Raw genomic sequence first — 18241 nt, 5'->3', positions numbered from 1 at the left:
TTTCTCAATGCGTACCCTACACACAGAGTGTTGGAATGTTACACGCATCAACCCTGGGCGTCAAAATCTTCAACATCATCACAAAGACCTGAAGATGCTTGTCCAGAAACCAACGCATCCGAAAGAATCGATGCATCGCATGCCCGGCGGAGAAAGAATTGACGCACAGCCTCACTTGCGAGTAAGGAATCAATGCATTGCTTGCTTTTCCAATGCATGCTCGCCCCGGCTGCTTTATTTTTGATGCATACCAGGTACTTTGTGCTAAAACAAAGCATCCATTGATTCTTACGGATTAAAACTCTTTTTACTTTAAAATTTGTTATCTTATGTATGTTGGATTTTTGTTATTTTGGTCTTGTTTGATTAAGATAAATATTAACTGTTTTTCTAAACTGGTGTGGAGTCCTTTTGTGGTGTTGTTACTAAATGTCTTTATACAGATACTTTAAACATTGTCTCTGAGATAAGCCTGACTGCTTGTGCCAAGGGTTAAGCAGGGGTTATTTGAGCTGTATCATCTCCCTTAACCTTACTAAAGTGGGGTTCCCTACTTTGTCAGGGTGCAAACTGACTTCCAACTAGAGACCCCATTTCCAACAATGACAGAAAGTTCCACCCACAACCTTAGCCACCCCAATATCATTTACAAAAAAACGAGCAACAAAAACCCTCGCGAAGAAACCCCAACTTCTACTTATTAGCAGAAATCTGTCAGTGAAGGAAAGCACCAGTTTGTGTGCAAGCACCTCTACTTGATAGAAAACACACAGTAACCTGAAGAAAGAGAAGGCTTAATTGATTGCCCATGCACCTCAGACAAAGCCCTTCTCTCATCATCGTCAGGAAGAACCTCAAAACATGGCTCTTCAAATGAGGCCCAGACGCAAAACCAGCATCTTAAGACCCTCATGGGTGAGTAGTTGCGCTACACAAAAAACTGATTGATTTCAGGCTGTAGAATGAAACGTCCATAATATATGTAAGAGAATTAGTAAATTTAAACCCTGATCTTAAATACGTAGTATTGCTTGATGGAACGAGCAATGAATCTCCCTTTCCTATAGCAGCAGATCCATACAAACCTGACTTTTGAACAGTGCATCCAAGCTCTGAAGGTTTGGTGGTTCAGCTGCCCACCAGCAGGGTCAACTTGAATGCCTTTCTGATAACGATTCCTGACATAGTCCAAATACATGGAATCTTTTCACAAATGTATATTCTCCTCGGCCAGCCCTGCCCTGAAGGAGATCACTGCCAACTGCTGCCTTAGACGTGTCTCTCTCACCCTCACCCACACCCTCACCCTCTCCTCTTCCTCACCCTCTCCTCTTCCCCCTTCCCCCTCCCCTTCTCTGGTACATGCCTGATGAGATCATACCAGCAGTTCCAGAAGACCTATGGGTATTCTTGGCTCAGACATTTCAATATGGCCTGGATGCAGCTAAGTTTGTCATCCACGTGACCCGAAACACCATCAATTGTTTAGGATGGGCCACTAGGACAAGGGTGGTATTCCGGCACCATGTATGGATGAGAGCCACAAGCTTCTCTGGGGACATCCAGGTGTCCTTCATAGACATGCTCTTTAAGGGTACTTAACTTTTTGGCAAAAAGGCAGAACTTCTCCCTGAAGTGTTTTAACGAGAGCTGATCTACGCCGCGCTCCTTGGATCATTCTGCATTGGTCCAGTAGACAAAAAGCAGGCCAGCAAGGGCAGTGTATGTCCAAAGCCCCTTCCCTTCTGTCGACAGCCTCCAAAACTCTTTAGTGAGCCCTTAGTTGCTTAGAGCCACTCATTAGGAGCAGGGTCAACCACTTCATGTCTTGGTGGCAGAGCATTATATTCGACGTGAGTGCTCCAAATTGTCTATCAGAGCTACGCCCTGCTATACCTTTTCAGCCTTCCACCTACATCAGAGTAGCTCTGGAACGATCATCATGCACCAGGCACTACGGGCCAAAGACGCCATGGAGACAAACAGGTTCTTTTACACTAAATGAAAGAGATGATGTGGCAATAAATTGACTGTGGTACCCAACTCATTAATATTGTGTTTTTTGGTTGTCTGTTTTTAGTTTAAATATATTTTGAGTGACGTGTTATCTGTTTTGTATGAGTATACCAAACGCTTGTTAATTACCTTCTATCTATTATAATATATTTTTTGCTTGAACAGTTCTAAGTGAGTCCATAGTGAACCACTGTTCTTTAATAATTGTGCGGACGTGAATAATATTGCCTTTGTCATGCCTCTTTCTCACAATGGTGCTTGCTTTTTGCAATGGTGATGCGCTTCATTTTGAATGTAAAACATAGTAAATGTATAATCCTTTGCATGCAGTGTTGTGCATGGCTTAGAGAAGATTATGCATGGACTTGTTTGTTTCCTGTGCGACTGGTGAAGGCACATCATGGGGTTGGAACGAGCACTTTAAGAAGGGCAGCCACTTGCTTCACACCGCTGTTATGCTACTTAAATTTCAGGTAATGGGTTTCTTTATGGCTTGCGAAGGGCAGAGGATTGGGCCCAAAAATGTTCATGCAAAAGCAAGGCTGTGTTGCTAGGTTTTTCACTAGTGTCATACGTGGTTATGTCACTGTATTTTTCAGATCGGTGCACTTGAGTTTAAAGTCCTGATACATCCACTCCTATACCGTCTCATGATTGTGGGTTAATTATTTACTGGCCTATAAACAACATGCCCTTGCGGAGACCACATCTGGTGACCACAGTTAGTACAAAAACCTGAAAGCCATTCTTTCATTTCGTATATGCCTCTTGTTATATTTGGATTTTATTAAGGTCACCTGAAGGACACCTGTTTTCAGAATATAGTGCTCATGCAGAATGCTTAGAATTTTTTTAATTATTATTGCAAATGTTAATGCAGATTCCAATGTACCTGGTGCAGTTTCTGCATTACAATCAGTTATTAGTTTTAACCACTCTAGCAGACCTGATCTGTGTTCTGGTGCAAGGGACCTGTGTGAGTTATTGGCCAGTGCGCAACACAATTATGGCGTTGCTGACTAGCCGTGTGCTAGACTCTGTTGCTGTTCAGGGATTCCACCGTAAAAGCAACCATACATGGGAGGTAGGATGCTCAGTCTGGGGTACCCGCTAGGTGTAGAGACCCTCCCGGAAGTTTTAGTATGCTTGATAAAAGTTAGTAGTAGTTGAAGATGGCAGTCACCATGTTTCCTGCTTGTTCCCTAGCACTGCTCCATACATCCACTTCTCCCTGTGGACTTCACTCTGAAGCAAAGTTCACTATCTTGCTTTCAGTACATTCAAAGGAAGGACCTTTAGTGCTTGTGCTGAACCACGACTCCGTTCCAGCATGAGAGTGCAGGCCTTGGACAAAGACGTTTACCTGGCTTGGCCTCATAGCACACAGCTTTTATAAAAGACTGGACTGATGCCCCAGCCGCACATTCGGTGCATTGTGCTAGAAGTAGTGATCATCTACCTGAAGTGCACGCAGAAGAAAGTGCTAGTTTAACCCTACGTGAATCACCTCTTTTTCTCGCTCTGTCTTCGAGATTAAAGCCAAATATTTTAATGGGAGCTGAAGCCTTTGTTTAGTTATCTAAACTCCACACAACTACATACTAGCGATAACGATGGGATTCAACATCTAAGAGTTGCTGTTCTATAATCCAGATAAACCTTTAAGGCTTTCCGGGGGTGGGCGATGGGAGAGGCGGCGTTGTTGAGAGACGAAAACCAATATTCACAAATCCAGCAAAAATTGAATTCACCGTCGTCTTTCAGACGGCCGTCAGCCGCACTGAACGTTCTCTTTGAACGTGCGGAGACTGCTCAGGCGGAATTGCAAGTTACCAGGATGTTACGTGTTACGTCATAGGTCAGGCGTGTAGGGCCAGGACTCATTGTGACTGAACGCTCTAGCAAACAGTGACGAAGTTAACGGCAGATTTGTCATTTGTAATGTGTGCTTTATTTGTGAGAGCATTCTCCTGAGGAAAAAAAACATGTTGAATCTATTCGACTCCAACAAAGGACATTTTCGAAGCCATTTACCTTCAAGGCGTTTCATTTGGTGTTGTCAGCACGCATTTTTTGCTTTTAACAGCTACTTCTTTTACTAAACAGTAACAAGTGATTAGATTATTTAACAGTTGTTAGGTTGCCTTTTTCCACGTATTAACAATGGATAACGTGCAAGCCATCAGTGAACCTGGAGTGATTTTACAGAATCCAGGAAATCCAACACTGGAGTGAAAACTGTGGCATTGTGCTCTTGAAGCTATTTAGTGGCCTTGGGTTAACGCTTTCATTTCTAAGAGGAAGAAAGCTTTAATGTTTGCTCTTTTATGAGATGTGGTGTAAGACTTTTTTTTTAATTTTGCCAGAGTGGCCTAATCATTTTGTGGTATGAATATAAGAATGCTGAGGTGCATAAAAAACAAACAAAAAAAAAACCGCCGACGAACAAATGCAGTCTCTAAAAGAAAATTTCAAGAAACAGTAGCTTGATAAATGTCTCCCTTAAGAATATTCTGTTACCTGCAAGATTGAGGACCAGGTGGATGTCTGTTTGAGGGACCAATTTGTCTTTAATTGTTTTTAAAGAAGAGACAAGAGATACTGTTTACATTTAATTATATGTTTAAACCCCTGACAGTCAGTGCAGGAAACAAATACCTCTTTGTGTTTTCCAGTATAGTGTACGCATTACCAACATTCCCTAGATCTTGCCACACCAGTATGTTTGCACCCTTTTCCGCCACATAAATCTTTGTGTGAGTGTATATAGTGTGATCAATAAACTATATTGACTGTTCAGAATGCCCCAGCGTTGACATACCATACACTTCAAGCCTTCTTAGGTTGGTATCAGTTTTCTTCAACACTACTAAGATTAGCAAAAGCTGTTTCTGAGACAAACATAATTAATGAACAAGAGTCTGCAATGATCAGACGCACGATCCCAATGAACCTTTCCCAAAGTCCTTTCATTTTGCTCTTTGATTCAATCTTGTGCTGATCTTCAATTGGGGGTACAGGGTTTCTAAGCAACTCTTGTTCAGTCTCTTTAAATCTAGTTCTAGGTTTTGTTTTTCATTGACTGCTTTTAATTTCTATATGAAATGATGTCATTAAGTGTCAGCGGGAAGGATAGTAAGACTTTATTTTGTAATTCAGATCCTGCTGCAGCATGCGGCTGGCACTGTGAAGAGGGTTTCCATGGAGTTGGGTGGACATGCTCCATTCATCGTGTTTGACAGTGCAAACGTGGATCAAGCTGTGGCAGGGGCCCTGGCCTCCAAATATCGCAACTCTGGACAGGTGAGACTTGTCTTTAAGTTCTTATGTCTTACTTGGTTACGCAACAGAAACGCATAGGCACATATATAATAAGTGATCCTTAAAAGGCATTGGGACAGCAGGTTAATTTAGCACAAGTTGTTACACTAATGCTGTGGTAGTTTCTCATCCTCCATGACAAAGTAGGTAGGATTTATTACAATCGGTTTGCATAACTTTAGGATTGCTAATAGCCCACCAAAGTTCCTGCTGGTTTCAAGATTTTAATCTTGGCAGGGCCAACTCGGTTGGTCATCCTTCCTTGGACGAGAGGTACCATTGAGTTTGAAGCACCTGTACAAAAGTTGGGTGCTGACACTACAGAAAGATATCATTTTAATATCGTTTTGACAGTATAAAATAAAATGCTGTAGTTATTGACTGTTGATTTACAAAGATGTGCCATTTACCCCAAAAAGTTAATTAAAAAACAAAAAAAGTAAAGACGTTGTCCCTAATATATGCAAGGGGACATATTTGGGGCAGACCAGGGCAAAAATCCTAGTTTGTGGTGCAAAGCCACTTTTACTAGGATAGGGTGATCTGGGTTTGGCCCTAATCCTAACTCCCAACGAAAAGAAGGGGCAAGCAAGAGCTAAAGGGATATATTGCCTGATATGCATACTTGTAATGTGTGCTTTAATCTAAGCACACATCTTGCATGTCTGAAACCTATGCTGATTTGTACACTTAGGAATTTACATTGAACAGTGCCCCTCCTGTTAGAGCCCATGGAGACAGTATAGACTTATGCAACAGTGAGAAACTCTGTGTGATGTAAAACATCCAGATTTGGCAGGAGCACTGCCAAATACATTAGTAGGAGGATTGAGGCCCAGTGAGTCCTCAGTAGCTGTGGTATGTCGAAGGAGAACACTGCCCACCATCTCATTTCAAAGCAAACGGCACAATTGATTGTGTGCACATATAAACTGCACCTGAGACTAATTCATGCTACTCCTGATTTCCGAAGCTGAGGGAAATCGGAGGTATGGGCGATCACCGAGGATGGGGTAGCAGAGGGAGCAGTGAGGGAGTAGCGCCTTTGAGGGCATTGCGCTCAGGAACACTGGCTTGTGTGATCACTTAATTTGTAGTATTTAGTACAACCGTGCGATTTATGTACGTTCTTCCTTGCAAAGATACTCACTGGACATTAGGATTCTTGAGTCTGTTGGTTGATTGGTGAGGGCTGAGCTCAGACACTCCTACACTATCTTCCAGAGAGGCTTGTGACTGCTCGCCCCTCTTACCACGAGAATTAAGTGCAGAAGGTGTTATACTTGCCCCAGTTTGTAGAGCAATGGAAGGGCAGGACCTAGGTCATCATTGTCAAATGAGCTCAACTCCTGCAGTTGAGACCCTGCAACCACTCCCTGTCCGTTGGCCCGTGAACCGGTTTTGACAACACTAATGTTAAACAGATGTGTTCTACCTGGGCTGACATGTCTTTAGGCACAATGAACCCAAATGGAAAAAGTGGCACTGTCTGCTCAAGTGCAAGAGAATTCTTTGGAGTATATTGGTTTTTAACAAATTGTAATGGATTAACTAACATTACATAGCTCTGACAACGATAAAGTGTCAGAAGAACAGATTATCATAAACATCCCACAAAATGTAAGTTTATGCAGAAGTTCGGGTGAGCCACGATTTTTTCACACATGTACCTGATTACATAGTTTACTTGTCACCTGCCAGCGCATCTGAGGAAGTTGGGGGTGGGGGCATAGGTTAAACACCTTTGATCGATTTGTATGTAGAGAAAGACTTTGTTTTACATATTTTTCAGGTGATAGGCCAAGAAGCTATTTTTTTATTCACAATGACAGTTAGTCGCTGTACTAATCAAGGCTAAAACTCCAAACACTAGAGGTCGTGATACCTTTATCTGGGCTGACTAAAAGCAATATGGTAAAAAGGTGCCCATCTGTCACACTGTTGTATGGAAGAGAAGGTCTATGTATCCCTAGAAGCCTATACATTTTGGGATAGTTCTGATTTGTTCGAACACATTTTCAAAAGATAGACCATGGGGATGTGCTATGAATAGAAATTTTATCTTGGTCCTTTCATTAACTGTAAAACAGTAAAGATTTGGCGGCAAAAGGTGAGTATGGATAACATGTTTTCTTTTATATTGTTTACCCTCTGTATGCCTTCAAGCCTCAGTTTGTCCAGCAGACTCCAATAAAGCTGGCAGGCACTGAGTTGAAACAGTCTAATTTTTCATGTCATTGGGTACTCTTCACTACAAAAGAGGCTTGAGGATGATTTTGCAAAGGTTTCATAGTTGGAAGAAAATGTCTTACTTGGACATTTCCTTTTGGAACACATTTGTGTGAGTAGCAGTTGAGAGACAACTTAGATTTGTACTGCAGTTTGTAAAACAAACTGACCTCAAGAAGAAAGGGATGTCTGGGCGAGAGCTAATAGAAGGTCCCCTGTGCCATTCCGCTGCATTCTGTTCTTGCTAGTTGTTTTCTCCCATGTCAGCAGCGCTTCTGGCACTGATGCAAATGTATTTGCACTATCTTTAACACACTGGGAGATCTGAGGGCTTTTGACATACCAATAGAGGGTGTGGTGAGGCCCTCAGTCAGTTTAGGAGTGACCTCTTGTAAAAATTGCAAAGAAGGTTGTGATTGCAAACACTGAAACACTTGATCTGAGACCATTGTTATTGGTTATAAACTTCCCGGTCTGACTCACATTGGGGCGAAAAAATATGAACCACTCCATTGAGTGTGCTCAGAATATCTGGAGGGAATGGGCTTTTGATGTAGGTGATAGCAAATAGATGCAGACCTCGAAGGACCTGTATCTTGGATTATAACTATGCCGATCCCCGAGTAGGAACCTGACCTATGCATTTGTCAGAGGCTGGCTGATTTGGAGAAAAAAATCTATCTGTGAATTGACAACAGTTTTCTTTAAGATTTTCTGAAATCTTGGATGCCAGACACAGATGTAGAATAAACTTATGTGCAGGAAAGCCTTTTCAAGAGCTGGGTAATGGAGTTTTGGGGGATCAATGTGTACCTCAGAGAGACACAAATTGACTCTTGTGAGAAGTAGGGCTAATTATCCATTTGGAAAATTTGTTCTGGTAGTCTTCATGTACTTCAAAGATCAAATGTGCACCGTGAGCAGCATCTCTACAACGTAAGCTCTCAGTCAGCACCACCCAGCTGTCAGTGTGCACACACTAGCCTGAGGAGACAAAAAGGAGATATGAGCACACATACTATCATTTAGCAGTTGTAGTATCGTAATGAGGGTTGATTTAACAGCCAAGTCTACCCATGTAAACGAGTAACTGCCTTTGACAAGGTGGCAATTCCATAATCCATAAATGTTTCCCCAGGTGGTAGTGAATATGGGTGATAGAGAAACAGTGTGAGCTAGTAGCAAAGCCCTGCCATTAATGTTTCACTGCTCCAGTCTACAAGTCCGGCACTGACACGATGTGCGAGGTAACAAAATGAACAAAACATGACAAACGAATCTGATCTAAAAATGTGCTTGTCTCATTTTATACCATTTAGACTTGTGTGTGTTCAAACCGTTTCTTGGTGCAAAAAGGAATCCATGATGCATTTGTGAAGAAATTTGCTGAAGCTATCGAAAAGGAGTTGCAAGTAGGGAACGGATTTGAAGCAGAAACCACCCAAGGCCCATTAATAAATGAAAAAGCTGTGGAAAAGGTAAAAGCATATTGCCCCTGTTGTTCGTTTGTGAAAACGCTCCACGTTAAATTTAGTTTTAATATGAAGTTGTAACTTAAAGCAATTGGTGATTTTTTTAATTTATTTTTTCTACATAATGTTTTGTTAAAGATTATTAAAGTTCTTTCTCGAACCCATTTGGATGGACTGCTGGCACTGGCTTAGTCAAGTAGACGACTTAGAAGTAGAGCATTAACTTCCATTTGCCTGAATTGTAAGCCTTTTATCAGTGAGCTTTGGTATTGACGGGGAAAGGGGGGGGTTGGCGGTGGGGGCTCAGAGGAAGATGGTAGGGGTCTTAATGCGGTTTCCGGAGATGGGAGGGTTGACATATACTGTGATTTCTAGTACTTAGAACGAGGTGTGCCGGTGAGTTTCTTGGATGTTAAGGTTACCCCAGAGCCTTGCCTGAAATTAATTGCTTTGTTAAACCTTGTGTTCCGCAATGAAACAACAAACCTCTCTCCTTAGTACTACCAGTTAGGTGAACAACTTACTATGTAGAGTTTGCAAGCCGAATATAAGCTAGTTCTAGATCACGGTGACCGACCATCTTCCTGAGAAGTGTACTCGTGTGTGCGATTTTTCTACAAAAAAATATTATAGGTAGTGTAAACGGGTACATGCTTCTGACCACTTTCCTTAATGCTCTAGATAAAGGGTTTACAATTTACATGCAGTATGACCTTTTTGTTTCAGAGAATCTAGGTGAGGGCCAGTGCATAGTGGGAGTTCTCATAGGAGGGAGTTTCAGTCCAATGCAGGTGTCTATACTGCGCATTGCTACTTAACCACAACATCCCCCACGTGTTTCCTGATTCCTTTGTTTCCCTGTTCTCTTGCCCCTTGTTCTTGCCTGCTGTAATTGAACTCAAGATTTTGGAGTGGAGACAGAAAAGGATGGAGGAGAGGGGAGTGGGTGAGCCACAGTGAAGGATGCAAAAGCACAACAGTAATTGGCAAATACAGAAACTTGTGTGGGTACCCCAGGGACATCGCTACCAGTGAGCTGTGAGCTCAGAGAGGGGAGCCAGCAGTCATTGACACTTTTTAAAGCCCTATTAACTATCTTTCAACTATTTTTAATGCTCCCTGTGATATAGAAGGGACCCTGAAGATGCCTACCTCATTTGATCAGTCCCTTTGCACGATCATGGGCAGTACTGCTTTTGTGTTAATACTATAGGTGAGGAATCTGTGATTAGAAGTATCCATCAGAAAAACAAGATACTTCCCTTCGGTAACACACACTGTAGTGGATAAACGTTCTAACCACAGATTCTTCACTGCCCTCCTGCCTCCTCTTTCTGTGGAATGGTCTCTTTTCCATCAAAAGAGATCCCAGTTTAGGAATCCGCACACTAGTACATCTGATTATTATTGGGCTCCGCGTCAGAGGGTGCAGACGGATTCAAGAAAGAAACTGATGTTGACATGCAGGAGTGGCACTTACATGCAGCTCTATCATCACTTTTGGGGCAGAATGAATTCAATGCAGAGCCACACGGCGCATAGTACCATTGCTGTTAGCATCTTCCTCATCTAATCTGGTGCATGGGGGATATACTGAAGGTGAGTAATCTGCTGTTACATAGATTATCCAATAGAAAGAACATTACTGACGGTTAGTAACTTGTTCTTCTAGACGTGTGCCTATGTTTTGGGGTTTCTCAGACTAAAGATTGCCACTTTGGGTTATCCTGTGTGGAGTAACCCAGGATATCTCTGATGATATTTAATTTACCTTAGTTTCAGCCTGTACTTTTCCTACAGTTTCTCCACCATCTTTCCAAAGTTGTGTAAACCATGGTTTTCAGTTTCCTGGGTTTGCACTACCACTACTAATTCTGTATACATTTCCTCTATATATAAGTTGAGTTGAACACACCTTGTACTTCGTGCTTTTCACTTCCACATAGTTCCCCAATCTCTTGTTTGGTTTTGATTATGTATGTCCGTTTCACAGTGCGTGCAGTGTAGTCAGGCTACCAGTTCAGGAGCATGTATAGAGAGATTGTTCAACATTTTTATGCATCTTGTACACGGTATTGTTTTCAGATTAGGTACACATTCTTAGTTTTAAATGCAATATGCATTGCCTATCGAGTCACACTTACATTGTTCCAATATAATGATTTTGCTTTTTGCAGGCATTGCAAAGTGTCAATACTAGACCAGCTTCGAAGCACCAGAAGCTGGTTTGACAGAAGGCTGATGTATATTTATTTGTTTTATTTGCATAGGGGTAAAGGTGAACTGAAATATAACCAGGCTGTTACTGCTAGAACAGAGTGTGTATCTGTCATGTTTTTGTTGACTTGGCGCACATGCAAGTTAAGTGGTCTAAGATGTTTATCTAAACATAGAAGCCCTACCCTGGCCCAACCCGCGATTGCCTGGTGCAGATGGTGCCCATTCTGAAAGGAGCACATAGACCAGAGATGATGAAATTTAGGCAAGCTTATTGATATCAAACCAGCAAAAGCAGAGTTGCTTTACCTAATTCTCACACATGGGCAAGGTAAAAACGTTGTAACCTTGCTACAAAAAGCAGTATTGTGACTGTACTTACTAGACAATATAGATCTACTGACTAACTGAGTAATACTACAGATCTCTGGAAAAAAGTAGGAGAGGCGTTTAGAATACTCAAACGCAGTATTCAGGAACCCACACAGATATCTCCACCAAACATACCTCCTTTCCAAGCGTATAGATAACATTTACATTGTAGCCTATAATTGTCCTAGGTTAAGGTTTCCCAAAGCAAACATTTTACCATATGCTGTGGAAGTGCTCTATAATTCAGAAATACTGCAGTGATCTAATCCAAGCACTTAAGGATATTACCAACAATACTAAGCCCACTTTCATGTCTGATGGGCAGTTTCCGAAGTCCAAGGAAAATAAGCGCACTTACAAATTTCCCAACCTGGCTTTAGTCTGATGGTACGCTGTGTGAAGTTGTGTTTAAAAGATGTAAATAAGTGGGCAAATTCTGAAACTGATACAAGAGTCAAAATAAATGAGTGAACGGGAAGAGTGACTGCACTTAATGCATGGACTCATTTTTGGTAGCCATGGAAAGATTGATACATACTTGCCATGAAGGGTTGATTGATGTATTGGCAAATTAATATAAACTTTTAGTCTGCCATAGCTTGCTATATCGGCCATTAAACACACTTCACTGTTAAGGGAGCGGGCCTTTAATGGCTTGCATAGCCCAGCTACGGCGGGCCATAAGGCTGTTAGAACATTACGCCCCTAGAGGGCGGAATGTTCTAATTGGTAAAACATAGGCTTCACGGATCCTGAGGGAGCTGAAATCCCCTTGGGCTCTGTCAGACCTTTGTTCACAGCAACAGCTGTGAAAGAGAAACATTGGAATGTTGATGCCCTGGGCTTTTGGCAGCCATTAGAAGCTCGGAGCCGTCCATTGTCTTAATTGGAGCGCTCAACATTCCAGTTTTCTAATGAAGGTTAAGAATGAAAAACTCGATATTCGTGTTATGGTGGCAGACATGGGAATCACCACTGTGCAGTCACCACAGGCACGTAATGTCTGTAAATGAGTAATAGAGTTGTGTATGTGTAAAGATGTAGTGCAGACAATTGGTAAAAAAGTAATGGTATGCCATTTGTACAACAGGAACATTTTCATTCCCTTGGAATGTGATACAACAAACCATTCATTTGATGTTTTAGTTAATCTTGTACTTTACAGTTATATTCATGCTTGTGGCTCCCAAAATGAGAGCTCTTACACCACAAATGTACCTCGCAATAAAATGGCCTATCATTGCACTTCAATCCATCCAAGTGTGTCAGTTCAGTACAAGAGCATGCATAAAAAACAGTTTCTGGGGATTCTCCTCCTGACAAAGGGGAATGGTTCAAGCCTGAGCTTATATGAAACATACCAATGCTGGAGAACTGTAGTTGCAGGTAAGTACCCAATTTCGTACATGCTAAATTTCATACTAGAGTGCTTGGGGGAAGGGACCATATCTTACTGCTCATGAACATGTTCTTATATTTGAACGTATATTTTCCAGATTTCCCTGTCAAGAGGCCAAATATCCATCTCTCTGGCTCTTGCTGAATTATCTTCAGTAAAGCAAGGTCTTCACTTTCAGGTCATTTGTCCTTGGGAAGACCAATTCTCTACATAGTCCTTATCCCCTCTGTCTCTTCGTCCATGCTTTGTCATGTTTTACGTATATGTTCTTACACTTGGTGAGGCATTTTTTTCTTTCCAGTCTCTTGTGTACCTGAGAGGTTACGCACACTTCATTTTCTCTATGTACCTGGTAACTGAGAGCTGAATCTAACTCTTTCCTATGATAGGTCGAGAAACATGTCAGCGATGCAGTCTCGAAAGGTGCGTGCATCATCACTGGAGGCAAGCGGCATAGCCTGGGAAAGAACTTTTTTGAGCCAACGCTTCTAAGCAACGTGACACCAAGCATGCTGTGCACGCAGGAAGAGACCTTTGGCCCTCTCGCCCCAGTGATCGGGTAAGAATACAGGTTTCATGGTAAAATCTGAAACCTACTCACTTTCAGCATTCAAAATTTGTACTCTAACTATTAAGGAAGCATAAAGGTCACTTAAAAAAATGAGGTCTAAGCTTTTTTTTTTCTCCACTACCCCCCTGCCCCTTGCACTCTACACACCACATTAAGGAAACCCACTGTGATCTTTGTACACAGTTATTTGTGGTTCTGTTTTTTATTTTGTGTTATACTGGTTTCTTATTCCTGCTGTGCTGCAGGTCATCTTGTGAGTCAGAGCTTCAGCTTGTAAAGCTTCCTTGTAGTATCTCTGTACATTCTCTCTTGCTTATGGTCCTTTTGCTTGAATCCTTATTTTTCCAGAAGTACCAGTGAAAGCATGGCGCCCATTTATATAGTTCCATTGACACCTTGCAGCAATATCAGGAAAAAACATGTTTGTTCCTTCTCCATGTAATTAATCTTCAACTTGCCATCTTCTTGTGATGAATCCACCCCCTTCACCTGTTAATGGCTCTTCTCTGGCCTACTTCTACCATAAAAATTAGAGGTTTGTTAGCTATTGTTAAGTCCACTGATATACATTTGCCAGGGATCCTTAAAACTACACTAAAACACTCCTTTCTGGCAGTGTTTCACCCTACAGGCCTTCTGTGCTGCATCATGGGTGGACTCGTCTAGTAAGTAGAATCGGCAAGAGCCCTGATTTTGAGGAAGGCACTTTGTATTAAAATGTTTGCCTTTAGAGCAACACGATTCAAATAAACTGTTTGAGATGAATATCTTAGCAGTGGAATCAGTTTTAAACTCAGTACAGTTCCAACTCAGATTCAAAAGCACGACAAAGGGACTAGCAGACTAGCATAGGGCTAGAAGATGTTGACTGGGAAGGGCTGTGAGAGGTACGGGGTAAAAAGGAAGGAAACAAATGGTCTGTGATGGGTGATGAATGTCTGTCTTCCAGTTTAGCCCTCTTCTGCAAGACCAGATCTTGTTTCATGGCCAAAACACAGGCCTACCTCATCTTCATGTGTTAAACCTTGCAAAAGTGAAATAAGGTGATGGATTAGAGTGAGCAGTACAACCACTACTTCTCTTTTCAGTTAGTGATAGTGCACCACAAAAGGAGTCTATGCTCAGTGCAATCTTCAACATTGACTGCTGGTAGGGAAAAACAATTGTTATATTTTTTTGCAATGAATTGTTGACTTTCATTGAGTTTTTCTGCTTTCAATTAACAGATTTGATACTGAGGAGGAAGCTTTGGCCATTGCAAATTCTGCTAATGTCGGCTTAGCAGGTAAGTTCTTTCATGCAAATTAATTTAATATAATTAAAAATATAAGTGCCTACCGACCTGCAGTGGGGAGAGTAATAGACTATACAGTAGTGTAGCAAACGCACAAAAGGTAATAGGAAGAATGCTTTCAATTTGTTGTACTTTTGCTCCCACCTCACGCCACCTCAGTTTGGACTCAGCCATATGGTCAGTCTCACCTCTTCTCCAATCAGAGCAGTCTAGCCCAAACTGTGAGACCAGGTCCTCCCTGAACCGGAACACAAGCAACAAATGTCGGTTGCACCCTGACTGGGACTCATCAGTGTTAGAAATGGGGTCTCTAGCAGGCAGTGGTTTGCACCCTGTCCAAGTAGGGACCCTCACTCTAGTTTGGTTAAGGGAGTCACACAGCTAAGATAACCCATGCTCACCCCTTGGTAGCTTGATTTAAGTAGTTAGGCATATCTCAGAGGCAAGGTGTAAAGTATTTGTACACAGTAACAGAGTAAAAACACCACAAAAGTACTCCACACCAGTTTAGAGAAACAGCCAATATTTATAAACCAAGACCAAAACAACTAAAATCCAACATGCACAAGTAAGGATATGAATTGTCAATGACTGAATGTAGTATAGCTTGACTGAGTCACTTCCAACAGTCCGGCGCCACCCGCAAGGAAGCACCGCCAGCCAAGAAAGTCGTCTAGACTCAGATTATAGTACCTTGGAAAACGACGAGGAAACAAAGACGTTGCAAGGAGATGGGAGGTGAGGCATCGCTGGAGCCGGTGCGGTGTCTGTTCCGTACTGCCACTGGGGAGGTGAGGCATTTATTCCTTACTCCTAGGTAGGAGAGGTGAGGCATCGGTTCCCTATGGCTTCAGAGGAGGTGATGCGGTTTTGGTACTGAGGCGGCGGTTCCTTACGACAGGGTGGGGTTGTTGAATCCAGCAGATCAAGACCTGAGGCGTCGACTTCGCAGTTTAGTGATCACACCACTGGGCCACAGGTGCTCTGGTGGAGTCGGGTGCCACGGACGTCGGTGACACACCAGTCTAGACTGCTGTGGCGGAGCTTCAGAGGCGCTGCAGCGGGCCTGCGTTGTATGTCGCGGTCATTGCATCTGTGCAGCACCTAGCTTTACCTTGCTCACAAATGCATCCCAGTAGGCAGACAGTACCTCCATGGCAAACAGTGTGATGTGCCCCATTCCACCCCATGGATCTGGCTTCAGTCCCCAGTCAAGGGAAAACTCTGACCACAAGGAAAATAACCCTCAGAGGCCACTGACAGTTGTTCGTGTCAGGAGCCAGGCCCCAAGCCATCCCTGGGTCTCTAGTGTCTGTGGTTTCAAAAAATGGGGGGCTGTAGCCCCATGTGTCTTGCATCCTTTCTCCACTTTACCTCCCACCAGTTCAGGGGTGGTATCATGAGACTGGTCACTCAACTTAGGGTCTGTACCCTCCGGCTGAGCGGAGGACCGGGTGAGCTCTCCCTTCTCCTGTCCTTCTTGCTGGCGTCCTGTACCTTCCGCTTTAGAATGATACCCCCAGAAAACTGGACTTTCAGAGTGCCTTTGGCTGCTGCCCCTCTCAGTTCCCCTGACACTGGGGGCATCTCATTCCCCAGAATGCAGTCTCTTGGCATTTGGGACATACTGTGACCCTCCTCTGGGTCACCTCCCCACCCTACTCTAGGAACACCAGAGCCATAGGGTGGAAAAGACCTGCCCATGAGCTGGAGTCAGTCTACACACCTGGCTGGTGTAGTGCTATAGGGAAACTAGCCTTTCCACAACCATTGTCCGGCTAGCCCCGGTGTCCCTCAGAGCAGTGACTGGGACCCCCTCCACTTTCGCTCAGTGGAAGTGATCACTCCCTCTCTCTGGGATCACCAGCTCAACCTCTGAGTTCACTTCCCAACTAAAGGAGATCACTGCATGGTCCACAGCCTACCCCTGGGGAATACCTCCCCTTAAAGCCACATTGACCACCATTGTAGAGGGACAGCCAGTGGTTTTATTTTTTTTATTTTTTAGGACACAGTCCGCTTTCTTGTGTCCCACCTGGGAACACTCAAAGCAACAGGGTTGAAAATGGGGTGCCCTGGGCGCCCGCCAGAACCTCTTTCCTTCCTGTCATAAGAGACATCGGAACCTTTTTCTCCCCCCCTTATCCTGGGGCCTGTGTGTGTGTGTCTCCCTTGGCCTCCCCCTCCTTATTTTCGGGACCTTGACCCCGCTTGGCCGAGTATCCCAGATACAACTTCTTTTGGACCCTGGTGCTGAGCCAGCCATCCGCCTCTTTGGAAAATTTCCTGAAATCAGTAAGCTTGCTGTCAGTCAAGTGCTGGTGCAGCTCTGGAAAACGACGACTAGACAAGTACTCCCATGCAAACAAATTGTACAACCCCTGATTGACTGTTACCTTGCTGCCCTTCACCCTACCATCCAGTGCTCTGTAAAAGGAATCCATGTACTCCACTCAAGTTTGAGAACAAAGTTTCTTACTTTCCCTAAACCTTACCTTGTAACTTTCTGTGATGAGACCATACCTCCTAGTTAGGGCTTCTTTCAATGCGGCGTACCTAATCTGATCATCCGATCTTCTGAATCTAATGCCAACAAGATTCCCCTCACCTCTACTGAGAAGTACTTCCACAGGCATGGCCCCCAGTCTCTCTCTCTGGGATCCTGTTCATTCTCAGTGCCCGTTCACAACCCCTAATCCACTGCTGTATGTCATACCCGCAACAAAAGTGTTCACCACATCATTGGGTAAATGTGTCTTCCCCTCAGACTGCACTGTTGAACTGCTGCCACCATCTGTGCTGGACCTGCTCTTTAAGTCCAGTTTATTCAAGCTTAAAACGTGAGCTAAAATTATTTTCTTGTCCTCCAAGGCATTTCTTTCTTTCTCTGCATCTCTTTTGAGCCTGGCTAGTTTGAACTGGAGCTCCCTCGCCTTCCGCCTGTCCTCCAGTTCCTCTGGGAACAGATGTGTCAAAGAAACACGGCTACTTGCCCTGGAGTACAAATACAAGAACTACCCTGAAGAAATACCTCTGAGCACCAATGTTAGAAATGGGGTCTCTAGTTGACAGTGGTTGTCACCCAGTGCAAGAAGTGACCCTCACTCTAGTCCGGGTAAGCTAAGAAAACTCCTGCTCACCTCCTTGGTAGCTTGGCTCAAGAAGTTAGGCTGATCTCAGAGGCAGTGTGCAAAGTATTTGTACATACACACAGTAAAACAGTGGAAACACCCCAGAGGTACTCCACACCAGTTTAGAAAAATAGACATTATTTATATGAGTAAAACGAGATAAAAATGACAGAAACCCAGCATACACAACTAAAGGTACACATTTTCAAAGTTTAAACG

The 18241-nt window shown here is 43.2% G+C and overlaps 1 protein-coding gene across 1 annotated transcript in view; it reads left to right on the top strand.

The window, feature by feature from the left end:
* ALDH5A1 (aldehyde dehydrogenase 5 family member A1) overlaps nt 1-18241 on the top strand; it is a 129970-nt gene that overhangs the window by 105690 nt on the left and 6039 nt on the right. Inside the window, exons 6-9 of the mRNA XM_069218756.1 lie at nt 5176-5319; nt 8886-9044; nt 13416-13585; nt 14824-14882. Coding sequence (XP_069074857.1) covers nt 5176-5319; nt 8886-9044; nt 13416-13585; nt 14824-14882 — 532 coding nt within the window. The remainder of the gene's footprint in view (nt 1-5175; nt 5320-8885; nt 9045-13415; nt 13586-14823; nt 14883-18241) is intronic.

The sequence above is a fragment of the Pleurodeles waltl genome, chromosome 2_1 (assembly GCF_031143425.1).
Source record: "Pleurodeles waltl isolate 20211129_DDA chromosome 2_1, aPleWal1.hap1.20221129, whole genome shotgun sequence".
Taxonomy (NCBI): Eukaryota; Metazoa; Chordata; class Amphibia; order Caudata; family Salamandridae; genus Pleurodeles; species Pleurodeles waltl.
The sequence above is the reverse complement of the archived record's forward strand: the minus strand, read 5'-3'. Positions and strand labels throughout refer to the sequence as shown.